Source organism: Neofelis nebulosa, chromosome 16 (assembly GCF_028018385.1).
Source record: "Neofelis nebulosa isolate mNeoNeb1 chromosome 16, mNeoNeb1.pri, whole genome shotgun sequence".
NCBI classification, from domain to species: Eukaryota; Metazoa; Chordata; class Mammalia; order Carnivora; family Felidae; genus Neofelis; species Neofelis nebulosa.
In genome coordinates this window covers 56212493-56226970 of record NC_080797.1, presented here as the reverse complement: position 1 = coordinate 56226970, position 14478 = coordinate 56212493, and the positions used below count along the sequence as shown (strand labels likewise).

The 14478-nt window shown below is 42.7% G+C and overlaps 1 protein-coding gene, 1 long non-coding RNA gene and 1 other non-coding gene across 6 annotated transcripts; 2 read left to right on the top strand and 1 right to left on the bottom strand.

Moving 5' to 3' along the window:
* The first annotated feature begins 3312 nt into the window (after positions 1-3312).
* On the top strand, positions 3313-6380 carry LOC131497748 (uncharacterized). Of its 4 annotated transcripts, none has more exons than XR_009255123.1 (4): positions 3601-4062; positions 4175-4274; positions 5979-6173; positions 6266-6380. It is a non-coding gene; the product is annotated as an uncharacterized LOC131497748 (long non-coding RNA). The 4 variants fall into 4 exon arrangements; XR_009255121.1 differs by having other exon boundaries at positions 3608-4062; positions 5979-6117; XR_009255122.1 differs by lacking the exon at positions 5979-6173 and having other exon boundaries at positions 3614-4062.
* Positions 6051-6147, top strand: LOC131498630 (Z30 small nucleolar RNA). The gene has a single exon (XR_009255512.1). It is a non-coding gene; the product is annotated as a Z30 small nucleolar RNA (small nucleolar RNA).
* A 537-nt stretch (positions 6381-6917) lies between the features above and the next one.
* PEX12 (peroxisomal biogenesis factor 12) lies at positions 6918-11309 on the bottom strand. Its single transcript, XM_058704309.1, has 3 exons — positions 10554-11309; positions 9721-10274; positions 6918-8672 (listed from the first exon to the last, which is right to left on the bottom strand). Exons 1-3 carry the CDS (start codon positions 10677-10679, stop codon positions 8273-8275), a joined length of 1080 nt encoding a protein of 359 aa, XP_058560292.1. The 5' UTR covers positions 10680-11309; the 3' UTR covers positions 6918-8272.
* Positions 11310-14478: the final 3169 nt, after the last annotated feature.

Sequence of the window (14478 nt, the reverse complement as noted above, 5' to 3'; positions counted from 1 at the left end):
TCAAAATTCTTCCTCTAGGAGAAGAGAACCATTTCTTCTGTGTGATCTCCTCCAAGTAGAGGCCATATGGGTGTTGTTTATGCCCAGCAAGAGGGGAAAAAAGCAGGCATCCGCAGGATGGGTACCCTCCTCTGCCATTTGTTTGCTCTTGGCTGCCTTCTCACTTCCTCCAGGCAAACCAGAATCAGCCTGATGAATTGTTTTTTTCATATGTGAGCATCTTCTGTAGGTAAATGTAAACATATGGCTCCTAGAGAAATTTCTGTTCATATAATAGAATCACAGAAGTGTTGGAAGTGTTGGCCCTTTCTAGCTTTGAGACCTCAGTTATGCTAACCAAAGCCTCAGATTCCTTCTGTGTAAATTAGAGATAATAATAGTGTCTTCTTTGTACAATTCTTGTGAGAATGAAATGTAGCCTGGGGCTACATGTCACAATAAAAACTGCTATTTAGTGATTGGCTTCTTTGGGCCAGATATGCAACTCTGATTGTCTCAAATTGCCCTTATGACAACTTGTAAGACATGCATTATTTTCATCATCTTATAAATGAAGAAACTGAATTCAGGGAAGTAAAGCTCAAGGCTACACACCTAGTAAGTAACAGAGCTGGGATCTGAACCCCTGTCTCTTGCAAAACTCATTTACTATCATTCTGCCATGCAGCCTTACTGTTAGCCAGAATAAGATACACGTCCTGCTCACAATCTAGAGAGGAAAAACATGTATTAACTCATTGCAATTCAACAGATATAATAACATCAGTTGAGCACTTTACCTGCTATGCATTCTCTGTGTGCTCATTCAACTCTTATAACAGCTTGCAAATATAGTCACATGCATGACCATTATACCTAGTGCCACTCTGGAGAGCTAATAACATATGAACAGTGTGCTCTGGGTGTTCTGAGGAGTGACAGTAACTATGCTTGTGAGTATAAGATTTCATAAATGAGATGGTACATGAGTTGCAACCTGCAAGTAAGAATGCACCAGGTTGAGGGGCACCTGGGTGGCTCAATCAGTTGTGTCCAACTCTTGATTTGGGCTCAGGTCACAATCTCACAGTTTGTGGGATCGAGCCACACGTCAGGCTCTGTGCTCACAGCAAGAAGCCTGCTTGGGATTCTCTCTCTCCACCTCTCTTTCTGCCCCTCCCCTACTCGTGCACTGTCTCTCAAAATGAATAAACATTAAAAAAAAAAAAAAAAAAAGAATGCACGAGGTTGAGAGGGAGAGATGGGGAAGGAAAGGGAAACCAGGTAGAAGAATTGCACACGAAAAGACCCATTGTCTTCACTGTCTAACGTCCCCTGTCCTGAAACTACAATGGAAATCCTTAATAGGTCTGGTACAGAGACACTCCATTTCTCTTCATTCTTCCCTTTTATTTCTCGAACTTCAATCTAAAATGGAACCAGAGGGGGCCACCTGGGTGGCTCAGTTGGTTAAGTGTCTGACTTTGGCTCAGGTCATGATCTCACAGTTCATGAGTTCAGGCCTCACATCTGGCTTTCTGCTGTCAGCACGGAGTCTGCTGTGGAGGCCACTTCAGAGTCTCTGTCTCCCTCTCTCTGCCCCTCCCCTGTTCTCTCTTTCTCTAAAAAATAAATAAACATACATACATACAAATAAATAAATAAATAAATAAATAAAATAAAATAAAATAAAATGGAACCAGAGGAGAGAAAATGAAATCTCACACAAGGGCCCTCAGGAAAATAAAAAGACTGAGAGACTCATTTCTCATAAATGCCTGATTTACAGAAAACTGATACTTGATATATTTTTGAGAGAGAGAGAGACAGAGACTGTGTGTACAGGGGCACACATGTGCAAACAGGGGAGGGGCAGAGGGAGAGGGAGGTAGAGAATCCCAAGCAGGCTCCATGCTCAGCCCCACACTGGGCTCGATCTCCTAAGTCGTGAGATCAAGACCTGAGCCCAATTCAAGAGTCAAGGCACTCAACATATTGAGCCACCCTGGAATTTTCTTAAATAATAGTGAGTTGGTCAGGGGTTAAGTTTTACTTATGGTTCCCAGAGGCACAAACAAGAAATAACCCAGGTCAGGTTGGTCTTGCAAAAGAAGCTAAATTGAAGTTTGTTTGTATGACCAGACTGGTTGGTCTGGTCTGGTTTGCTTGGTGAATTTTCAAATCTGGCCTCCCTTTGTTTTTTATTTTAACAGACTCTAAACTGAGCTCTCTCCTCCTTACATTCCCTACCCAAATATGCAGCCTATCCCAAACTCTCAAGGGACTCAATGTAACTTGCTAATGTTTGCAAGTCTTGAACTGCAACTCCTCTGCTCTTCCTAAATAAGCTCATCTTTTTGACAATTTTGCACTTGTCTCAGTCTTCCTTTTTATTTAGGTTTACACCTTCTACCCATCCCTTTCTGACACTCATCACATTCCTCACGCTGCTTTTCATATGCCACCTCTCAATTTCCACTTCCACAATCCTAATTTAGGTTCTTCTTAGCCCTCACCTATGCCAATCACTTGCTATAGTTTCCCTTTCTTTCACTTCGCCCTCTTTTGATCTATTTAAAAACACATTTGCATACATAGTTGTCAAAAGTACAGCTCTGATCACTGATCTACTCCCACTCTGAAATCTTCAAGTCTCCCACTTTCTCCAGAGTAATCTACACAGCCAGTAAGCCACCATCTTTGATGAAGTCTTGATTTGTCTTTCAAATTTCCCACCACCTCCTTTCTTTAACACTAATAGCGGTCCTCAGACTTTGGTATGAATCAGAATCATCCCTGGGGCACCTTTCAATAATACATCTGCCTGGGATCCAACGCTAGAATTTCTGATTAGATAGTCTGGGTTGTGCTCCAGGCTTTTTGGGGGTTTTGTTGTCTTTGATGCTAGAAGACATATATACTAAGTATCCCCTGGTGTTTTCTAACTCACCGAATTTAGAAACACTACATTTTTTCGACTTTACTTACATTTCCAAGTTCCTCCATGCTTTCTCATTTAATTCGGGCGTCAAATTATTCCTTCTGCCAGAATCTCCTAATTTTCAAAACCCATCCATCTTTCCAGACTCAGATCAAATGCCACCTCTTCCAGGAAGTCTTTCCAGTTCTCCTGCGCATTTCTTTGATATTTAGCTGCACTTTTCTTGTGGAAAGCTGATCTAGGAAGCGTCCAAGCGCCCGATCAACGAAAGAGTTCACAGAATGGAAAGGGACACATTCCTCCGAGCCCCCAGCCCTCAGCCCTCCCGCGGGAATCGGACAAGTGCAGTAAATCCTATTGGATCACTATCTGAATCGATAATTCTTCCCGGAAATCCCGGGCACAACTCTTTCAGATGCCCTCCCCGGTTGTAAAACAAAGGACCGGCAACTGGCAAAAGACGTCCCAAAGTCCAAGGGCAGGGAGTTGAGAGGCAGGCAGGAATCGCTCAAAGGCTGAAAAAGCACTAGCCTGAAGACGAAGACCCCACACTAAGAAGCAACCGAAAAGGCGCTTCCGCCCTCCATCCCGCTCCACGCCTCAGTGTCGTCTGGCCCTCCGATTGGCTGCTCCTCGCACCACCCCCCCCGGCAAAGGCTGTGACCCACGTGACTCAATGGCGGCCGGAGGATTGGTTGTCCGGATGGGGCTGTTCTGGGCGAGGAGGTCTCGCGAGCGGCAGCAAAGCTAGGCTACCAGCAAGCGAGAAGCAGGAGTGAGTTGTAGCCAAGAGCCGAAAGGCCGGGTGTCTGCTGCTGTCAGTCTCCGCGGGCCTGAGCAAACCTCCCGAGATAGGGCGTAGGAGCTTGAGGAGTTCGGAGAGCGGGCTGTGGACTCGTGCCTGGGTCTTTGGTTTGAGCCCTGGCTTCGGCCTTACTCGTATTTCCCTGCAAGTACGGCCCCTCTCAGTCTTTCCTGAAGTCGGTGCGGTTTGGACTTTATTATTATTATTTTGTTGAGAGTCCATTGTATGGAAGCACCGGTTGACCTGCGCAGCGCGCCGTGGAGACCGCCATGAGGTAGAAGGTAGGGGAGGGAGGGCTTAGAGATGCTTGTATGGTTACCTGCGTGCAGTACTGGAGGTAAGTTGGCTTTTTAAATTGTGCTGATGACTTTGTAATCTAGGTTTAGGAGGAAGGGGCGCCCAGTGACCGAATTAAACGTTCATTTATTGAGCCTCGTCCTATGTACCAGGCACTGTTCCGAGTGCGATGGATGCAAAGGCCAGGAAGACACTGGCCTGGTTCTTGAGGCAGTCCGTGCCATGGGGCCGATGGCAGAGATGGAAGGAGGGGTATGTGCATGGGTAAATAAGTAGCGTGTGGTGGCGTGCTGTGGTGGGGAAAAGTGCTGTGTAAGTGAGACGAGAGGATGACAGAGACCACTTAGAGAAGGTGACGTTTGAGTAAGGTTACTAAAATTAGAAGTTCTCCAGGTTGAAAGGGTTGGGGGAGGCACTCCAGATGGAGCAAAGTGTACTGAGGAAAAGAGCTAGGAATGTGTGCGTGCTGTGAATGGCGGGAGCACACTTGGAGCTCCGCTCCCAAGTTTCGTGCTTTTAGACAAAGTTATTTAAGTTCTCTCAGCCTCTGTTTTCCTCGTTTTTAATGTGTACTTCACCGGTGTAGGAAGATGAACTAAAGACTCCAGCGTAGCCCCTGTAAAACAGGCACTTTGTTAGTCCCCTCGCCCCCCGCCCCTTTTTAATGGAGTTTAATTGCTGAATGGTTAACACAGACCAACAGCTGTCAATTTTTAACTAAGGAGTATCGATCTATTGACATTTATAGATGGCTGAAGGAAGCATGTGCTGTCTCCAGAATTGTTACTTAGGTACTGACAACACCATGCTGAAAGGCTGGGGAGGGTGACATTGTGATCCAAGTACTTTTCCACGTCAGTGACAACATACCACCAGAAGGTGTCATTTAGAATAAATGAAATGCAGTCAGCTTTCTTACTCAGAAATTGATTATCCAGGTTTTGAATTACTTACACTTTGCATTGCTTTTTTTTTTAAACATTTTTTTAAATTTTCTTTTTTTTTTTTTTAAATTTTTGTATTTATTTTTGAGACAGAGAGAGACAGAACATGAGCAGGGAAGGGGCAGAGAGAGAGGGAGACAGAATCTGAATCAGGCTCCAGGCTCTGGGCTGTCAGCACAGAGCCCGACGCGGGGCTCGAACTCACAGACTCTGAGATCATGACCTGAGCCAAAGTCGGATGCTCAACCGACTGAGCCACCCAGGCGCCCCTTGCATTGCTTCTTTTATCTTTCCTATGGCCTGGAGAAAAATGAAATTATATTTAACTGGTAGTGGAAAAATGTAAATCTGATCATCAAACCTCTGTTCTCTTTCCAGCTCCACTGTTAGTTAATTTGTTGTGAACCTTTGGCAAAACGTAGCCTCTCTGGATCTTGGACTTTTAAGATAGAAGATTCCAGTATAAAGATTTTATGATTATACTTTTTCTCTTTGTTAGGAGCAGAATTATAAATCAAACTGTATATTAAATGAGCTGGAGTTTATAATGGAATGTAGTAGAAAATCTTTTCTAAAGCTTTTGCTTTAGGACAATAAATCTCTTCACAGACATCCCTGAAATTTTATCATGCCTAGTGTTTGGGCTCATTAAAAAAAAAGTTGGGGGGCACCTGGGTGACTCAGTCATTTAAGCATCCAACCCTTGATTTTGGCTCCAGTCATAATCTCACAGTTGGTGGGATGGAGCCCTGCATCCGCCGGGCTCTGCACTGACAGCCTGGAGCCTGCTTGGGATTCTCTCTCCCTCTCTCAAAAATAAATAAACATTAAAAAAAATTTTTTTTAATCATAAATGCTTCTCCACTCTCCTGTATTTCAAAAGCAAAAAAGTTCCTCCAAGTTTGCATTTTTGTACAGACTTGCTTAAAGCAAAACATAATGGAAAATAAAGTATTTGTTGAAAACCCATGGTTGAAACTTATCTATAAAGAAGCCTTTATTTTTTTCATAGGTTAACCTAAGTTTTCTTGGATGTGGAGAGTGTTGGGCTGCTCTTAGGTATAGAAAGATGTGAAATGGAATGATGCGATGATGAGTGAAGTATAGTCTGACCTGGTATTGCCACTGCTTCAGTGTTGGCCTTGACCAGGGTATGATCCCTTAATCTTCTCTCTGAGCTGATTCTGGTTGTGGTTTTTCCACATTGGTATGTTTTAATCTATTTGCATACTGATTTTATTATGTATGTTTCTTTGATATTCTTTTGAATTGCTGATACTTTGCTGTTTTCCTTCTTAGGTTGAGGTGAAAAATCTGGCTTTTGATATCTTCGTGGAGGACTACATTATTTCAATCCTGAATCTGGTTCAGTTTTCTTATTGACTTATTATGATATTAAAAATGCTTAATTAACTATGGTGTTTGTTTTCGTAAAACCTTGCGCTCTAACAAGAACTTTCACAAATATCTATTACATTTTTCTTATGGTACACAAAAGTTAATATTTTCAAATCCATAGGTTAATCCATTTCAAAATTGAATCAACTTTGTGCTATCAGAGAATGTGCTTTGAATTGCTAAATGAGTGAAAATATTGGAAAACACTTATCTCAGCAGAGGCACTTAAATTATTTTCATCCTTCCTCTACCCATATATTTTCACCAACCTGACCATCCAGTGGCATGAATTTTACTACACAGAACTGAAGTGTTTCTGTAGTATTTCTAAGACAGGGTATTTCACACAAAGCTGAATTCTTGCTGTTGGAGTAGAGGATTTTTTCTCCAAGTATTAGATTAGCAATAAACACACACACACACACACACACACACACACACACACACACACACAAGATGTCAATACAAAAATACCTCAAAGTCAAAGGTGGTCTGAATTTAAACACCTCAGTAATCTTTAAGTTTCCACATAATCATGACAACTTGGAACAGCTCTTTGCCAAAAACATTTATTCTTAAAATTTGTTTCAGCATTTCACAGAAACTTACTAATAGCCAGAATAATTTGTGCCCATTTTGCAGACTCTTAACAGCAAGAAGAAAGAGCTTATTAAAAGATTCTTTTGCACAAAGTTAGATCAGTATTTTAGTTCATCTCTTAATTAGATTTGCTTTCACACTGAAATCTTCAGACAACAATATACACTCAACCCCTACTTTTCTTTAACCAGTTTCCCATCTGTATGGCTCATTAAGGGATCTTCTTTAAAAGTTGATAAACTATAACAGGTGTTACTTAAGTGGATCACAGTATATGGAAGGCGCTTTTTGTTCTTCTAAAGTGTTTCTAAGTATGTCTATAAAGAGCAGGTCTATGTTTCACATTGTTTGCAAACTGATAAAATATCTTCTTCATAGGCAGATAAATGCTTTCTTTTCTCAAGAAGAAGGCTGCTACCTATTCACTACCCACTTTATGAGGTCTAACTTGGGTTTTTCCTGAGAGCTTCTATACCTCTTGTTCTTCAAGGAAAAGCTTCTGTACTAACTATCCCCTTTTATCCACGTCCTGTACATTGACCTTCATGTCTCCTGTCAGTCCTGATTCTCATTCTAACAAGCTTGGTAAACTCTAAGTAGGAATCTAGAGAGCAAGTTAAAAGGTTAAGATCAATGGATACATCTTTTTAAAGAAATCCATATACAGTTGACCCTTGAACAACACAAATTTGAACTGTGTAGGTCTACTTATATTCGGATTTCTTATAGTACAGTACTGTAAAAAGTATAAATTTTTTTTTAACTTTTATTCATTTCTCAGAGACAGAGCATGAGCAGGGAAGGGGCAGGGAGAGAGGGAGACACAGAATCTGAAGCAGGCTCCAGGTTCTGAGCTGTCAGCACAGAGCCCGATGCGGGGCTGGAACTCACAAACTGCGAGATCATGACCTGAGCTGCAGTCGGATGCTCAACCGACTGAGCCACCCAGGCACCCCCAAAAAAGTACAGTATAAAGGTACTTTCTCTTAATCTTAGTATTTTCCCTATCTTATTTTACTGCAAGAATACGGTATATAATACATCTAACATACAAAATGTGTGTTAATTGACTATTTGTGAGGCTTCGGGTCAACAGTAGGCTATTAGTAGTTCAGTTTTGGGGGATTCAAAAGTTATATGTAGGGGGCCGGTGAACACATGTTCAGGGGTCAACTCTAGTTATTTAAAGTCCATATAATTATGAGTGGAGGATGAGAAGTATCAAACGATGCTACATACTGTGCTGAAAATCAGTCCTGTGGCCTTATAGTGCAGTAATTATGTTGTGAGATAAAATGCTAATCCCTTTCAGTTCTCAGGGGAGTACAGTTTAATTAGATGTTGTACTTCTGTTGGATAACCTGTTATGGGACAAGCTTGGTGACTCCTGACATAATTAAACACACAGCGATAACAAAACACATAGCCAGAGGTGGCAAGAACAGTATCATTCACCCGGGTTTTACGACACAGTGGGCACACAGTCTTCATTTTGGGTAACAGAGGAGAATCAGAATTGTAGTCCAGGTGTACAGGTGGTGGCGGAGTAGGTAGGGCAGTCAGCGATTTGACGGTTTCTTGATTTTCAGATGAGTACCACCACTCAAGGAATTGCAGAAAGAATACTCCCACAGAAAGGCCAGTAGAGAGGGATAAGGCAGCACCTCCCACAGCTTTCTTCAGAGCTGACTTTATCTTCTCACCAACACTGGTGGGAGAACAAAACGAGGAGACAAAAGGAGAAACTGCTTATGTAGGTATCATCACAGAATGGGTACTAAAATTATAGTTCTTACACTCTTCATCAGAATCACCGATTCAGTTTGGGGATTCAATAGTTGCTAGATTGGCACTGTCTCCTTAGTATCTGTTCTAAATGATTTCTTTTTTCTGACCTACAGTCTTTTGGGAGTATAGGAGCTAAACTTTGTATTTAATGACTAGGGTCTTCTTTGTTTTTGTGTTTTAAGAAAGAAATTAGACTGATTATGTAGATTGTGTGTGTGTAAGATAGTATATCCAGAAAAAGGAACAACGCTCTTAACAAAAAATAACTTAGCAATATTGAGGAATATGAACTTGTAGGACACCACAAACACTAACTAGAAGCAGTATAGTATTGTGGTTAAGACACAGTCTTGAGAACTGTTGATCAGGCTTGGATCTCAGTTCTGCCACCTTCCAGCCATGTGGTCTTGGCAAAGGACTTCAGTATCAGGGCTCAGTTTCCTCAGCTGTTAAATGGAACAATGAATTTATTTCATTCAGTTGTGATGAGGATTGAGGTAACGTACGTAAAGCAAACACCTAGCACAGGGCCTGACGCACGCAGCAAGCGTGCACAAAAATGTAGCTAGTGTGTGGGGCGCCTGGGTGGTGCAGTCGGTTAAGCGTCCGACTTCAGCCAGGTCATGATCTCGCGGTCCGTGAGTTTGAGCCCCGCGTCAGGCTCTGGGCTGATGGCTCAGAGCCTGGAGCCTGTTTCCGATTCTGTGTCTCCCTCTCTCTCTGCCACTCCCCCGTTCATGCTCTGTCTCTCTCTGTCCCAAAAATAAATAAAAAACGTTGAAAAAAAAAATGTAGCTAGTGTGATCAGGAAGTTTACCAGGAAGTTTACCACTCTTGTTCTATGGACACGAGAATTTGTCTGCGTTTACAAAATACCTCAAAGTGAACAGAGGAAGGTGGATTTAATAAAATTGGTTCTGATTTTAGAATATGTTAATGAAATATTTGGGGGAATGTTAAAGCCTTACCTCTTGGCTGGTTGCTGCATCATGCTGGCTTCAGCTGGTCTGTGCTCCAGAGCTTGTATATCCTGAACTGTAAGTCGACCTAACCGAACACCAGCCAGCCTCAGCAGTGGTGAGTGATGCTGAGCCTTTCCTAGGATGTATTGAAGTTGTTGTACAAAAAACCAGCCTTCCCATGCCATGTTAACAAATGGGTAGGCTGCCAGGAAGGCTCTATAAAACTGTTTCCAACGGGAAGAAGGGGGATGAATAGAATATTCATCCTCTTCTCTCAGGCTAGAAACCAGCTTCTCTAGCTTCACTTTCAGGTAGGGAAGAAGAACCAGGAACATAATTGACTTCCAAAGCTGCTGCTTTGGGAGACCAGCAATGGCCAACCTCTGAAGCTTGTGTGTGTCCTCCATTACAATGCGCTTTAAGCCATAAAAATTTTCAGAGAATGAGGCACTGGTTTTGGACAAATAATGCTGCTGGAGCAGAAGATCTAGCAGGGTGAAGATTTCATCAAACCACCTCCAAAAGAAGCCATAGTGGGCAGGATTGGATTCTGCAAGAACCTAAAGCAAAGTAAATTAATAAAATGAAATTCATTCCATTTCACAATTACTATGCATTGTATTTGCATTTCCCCTTTTTTCTTCTAAATTCTATACTTTAGGCTTAAATGAGCACTTCTTTTGGGGTCTGCCCTATCCTCCCTGAAGTGCTGGGTTATTCAGTACAGGGCTCTACACATAACATGGACTCAATAACCGTTAAACCATAGGATGTGAATTATAATTATTGGTTTGGTTTTTACCCAGATCCTAAAAACTCTCAGAGAATTGACACCTTACCTTGACCACATGCTGAAGAGCAGGTCTCACTGCTGTCATTAAACTCTCCTGTGCTACCACCTCAAAGATGGATGGCTGGTCATCCACCACAGAAGCAGTTGTGATGTGAGCCCCGTGCTCAGCCATAATTTCCTGTGGGCACTGGGTTTCACTTTGCCCACAAACTCTTTAGTAAGCATGAACTTGTTTTCCTTATCAAATGGGTGCTCAGTCTTAAAGGTAATCTTTCTGCAAGAGACCCAAAACTCCTTTTTCACGGAAGTGGGGGAAAAAGACCTCTTCTGGAGGCAGAAGGGAGGGGTCTCAAACTAAGGAGGTTAAGAACGAAGTTAAGGCGGACGCGGGTGGAAGTGGTCTGTGGGGTAGGGGTGACCTGTCAAATGCTGTACCTCACAGGGCAGAGCATGCCTATGGGGACAGGGATGGGCGAAGGAGTGATATCTTCTGGAGCTGCAGCCCTGGAGGCTGCGAATCAGGGACTCTAACTCGTGAGGGCTCAAGAGCCAGCTAGCTCTGAGGGGTTAGAGGTGCCAGTGCGGACTCGGTACGCGAAGACCGGCTCCAGCCGTTGGCTGCGAAGTACCCCCGCCAGGGACCGTCCTTGCGCGCTGACCCCCGGCGAGGCGCGAAGGACCCACGATTCCACGTTTGTAGAGAGGCCCCCGCTTTATGACAGGAGCCGCACCCGGAAATAGAAGCCACTGGGGACTGGGATGGCTGGCGGACGGGAGGCGCTCTAGCCCCGAACGTGGCCCGGAAACCGGAACGAGCAAACTCTATGACCCCACCGGAGCTTCCGCTTCCGCTTCCGCTCCCGCTGAAATTAAAGAAGTGATTTGGGGAGGTCTGGCTTGGAATTGGATTCTCAGCTCGATTTACTTTTCTTAGCTAGGTTTGCATCGCATCCCCGATGGGAAGCCACACCTCTGAATCTCTCTGCAGAGGTCTTTTTGGAAAGGTGTTTGGGGCGCCGCGCGACGTCTGGCACCCAGAGCCAGGAGTCCGAGCCTGCTGCTGAGGCCTGTGTTCCTTTGGGCGATTTAGTTAAGGGTGGGGGGACGAATGGGAATGTGGACACACGGAAGTTCTCTCTGTGTGCGCCGGGCGTGGTGATTAATTTATAGTCGGCCCTCCCAGGAGGGATTTGCAGCTGGAGATAGAAGTCTTTAGCCTTATTGCCGCTAATTTGAAAAAAAGAAAAAAGATGAGAATGAGAAAGGTTCCTGATGTTCCTCCGAACTTGGAACGGTCACTTTCCATTCTAGCCGGTAGGTTAACTGTCTTGTAGGCGTAGTTACGTTCAAGCATAACTAGGCACTTGCCACACTTGATGAAAATGGTTCCTACTCTCCTATACAGTTGGATGTGTCACAGCGATGTGAATACAGGACTAAGAGGAATCCTGATGAGTTGTAACTAGAATCAACTGGAGACGCTTGGAAGATGGTACTTTTCACTGTATACCAAACTTAGTGTAATTTACAATTAGCAAAGGGCTTTTACATCATATGCAACTTACCCTCTCTTGAGTTGCTTTTTCACGTTTAACCATTCCTCTTTCTTCAACCCCTCCCCACTTCTGTGCTAAATAGATAGGAATAGAATGTATTCACTGCTTTAGAGGACCTTGTGGTATAAAGATAATTGGTTTGCATAATGAGAACTCTCAAAAACAAGATTTGGGTTTAATTGTTTCAATAAAATCTTGCAAGTTAACCTTAATTATAGTTCTAAAAGGTTTTTTTTACTCCACCAAATAACCTGCCAGCGAAAATCACATTGATACAAGATATTTTACTTTAGGGAATTTTAAGGACTAGAGATAATGTATCTGTATAAAGCACCCGACACGTATTAGGTGTTCTAACAATGGTAGCCCTTATTTGCAGGCTTCTCTTTTTTCTTTTCTTTTAAGTTTGTTTATTTTGAAAGAGAGGGAGGGAGAGAGAGAATCCCAAGTAGGCTCCACACTTTTAGCACAGAGGCTGAAGCAGGGCTCAATCTCACGAACCAAGAGATCATGTCTTGAGCCAAAATCAAGAGTCAGGTGCTTAACTGACTGAGCCACCCAGGCGACCCATATGCAGGCTTTTCTTAATTAAACAACAAAAAGACAAAGTTGAGACGGCATCTACTATGACAAGTGGGAAATTGGCTAAACATTTGTATCAATTTTAGGGTTCTTTGGTTACTAGCAAAAGAAATAGCCCACTATTTAAACTAAAAAAAATATTGGAAATATATAGAGTAGTTAACAAAATGAGGAAAGCCAGCTCTAAAAGGACAGGAACTACAGTCCTATTGGATGTCTCTAGCAAGAATTAGTAAAGTCTCACCCAGGCAGCATTGTTAAAATGAATGAGCTTCAACAAATTTCTGCCACTGTACTTAGAATGCAAACTGTATTGCCCTACCTTAGTTCAGATGTCTTCTCCACTCTGTTTCAGGGAAGAGGGCAAGACATCTTGATTAACGGTCTTTGAAAATACCCCAAAAGTAAATTGAAATTGCACAAGGAAAAGGCAGTCAAAAATAGTTAGTGTCAATTATTACAGCCAACAAATAACCACCTCATCATAAATCCCACCCTCATGTTTATAATGTAATAATAGATAAGACACATAAAAAGTGCACTTATGTGAAGAGGTATTCAGAGCCATCAGACAGGCTAATATGACGTGAGTTTAGAGGAAGAGATAACTATCAGCTGGGAGGAATACACACTGCTAACCAGTTTAAACAGAACACCCTTATTGGCCTGCATAACCAAAGGCAAGAACATTGTTTCTAACCTCATATTTTATTTCCACTTCCCTTTGCCAGTTGCTCTTTAATGCAATGATGTAACCTGGTACATTCTGTACCTCATATCATAACAGATGTCCACTGAGAAAGTTTTATGAATCAGGTGGACGTCAAAAGATAAGTACATTTGGGGCAAGTATTAGTAGTGGTGACAGAACTTTTGAGGCTAAGGGAGCAGCATGGAGTGGATAGGAGGAACAAATTGTTGCTTGCTTTAACTGTAGAGGCACAAATAGGAATAGTAGAGAGTATGTTGAAAATAGATTTAGACGGATTATGGAAGGTCTTAAATGCTAGTTTTAGTACTCTGCCTGTGGATGGTAATTTATTTAATAAATATTCAGTAACTTTAAAGTTTATTTGTATTTATTTTGAGAGATACAGAGAGCAAGAAGGGAGGGGCAGAGAGAGGAAGACAATAACAAGCAGGCTCCACGCACTGTCTGCACAGAGCCTGATGTGGGGCTCAAACTCACGAACAGTGAGATCGTGACCTGAGCCAAAATCAAGAGTCGGATGCTTAACCTACTGAGCCAGCCAGGTGCCCAATATTGAGCAACTTTTATGTGTCAGGCGTTATGTTGGGTGATGGGTATAAAGTAGTAATAAAAACAAATTGTATCTGCCTTCATGGAATTTACAGTCTAGTCGAGGAGGGAGATAATAAATAAATTAAGATACAATTTGTAAATAGAATGAGAGGGCTGGGATGGTGTGGTGGTGTGGGCTGGGAGTGCAGAACCTTCTAGAATGGGTAAACAGAGTGCCTTTCTGAGGAGATTGCAATTAAACCAAGACCTAAATTATAAGCCAGCCATGTGAGGAGTTGCGGGAGGAGGGGGTAGTATTAGGTAGAAGGAGCGGTATTTGTGAAGGCCCTAGGATGGGAAAGAGTTTAGCATATTTGAGGGCTGCAATAGCTAGCAAAAGGAAAAATGAAGAGTAACTGAAAGGCATAAAATGATGTTAGAGAGGTAGAGGCCAAACCATGCAATGACTCTGGCCATGAGAAAGAGACTGGATTTTAGCCCAAGTGCAATGGGAATTCATGGAAGAATGCCAGAATCACGATGAGGTTTGTATTTTTAAGATGACCCTGTAATGATTATGTGCTTATGTT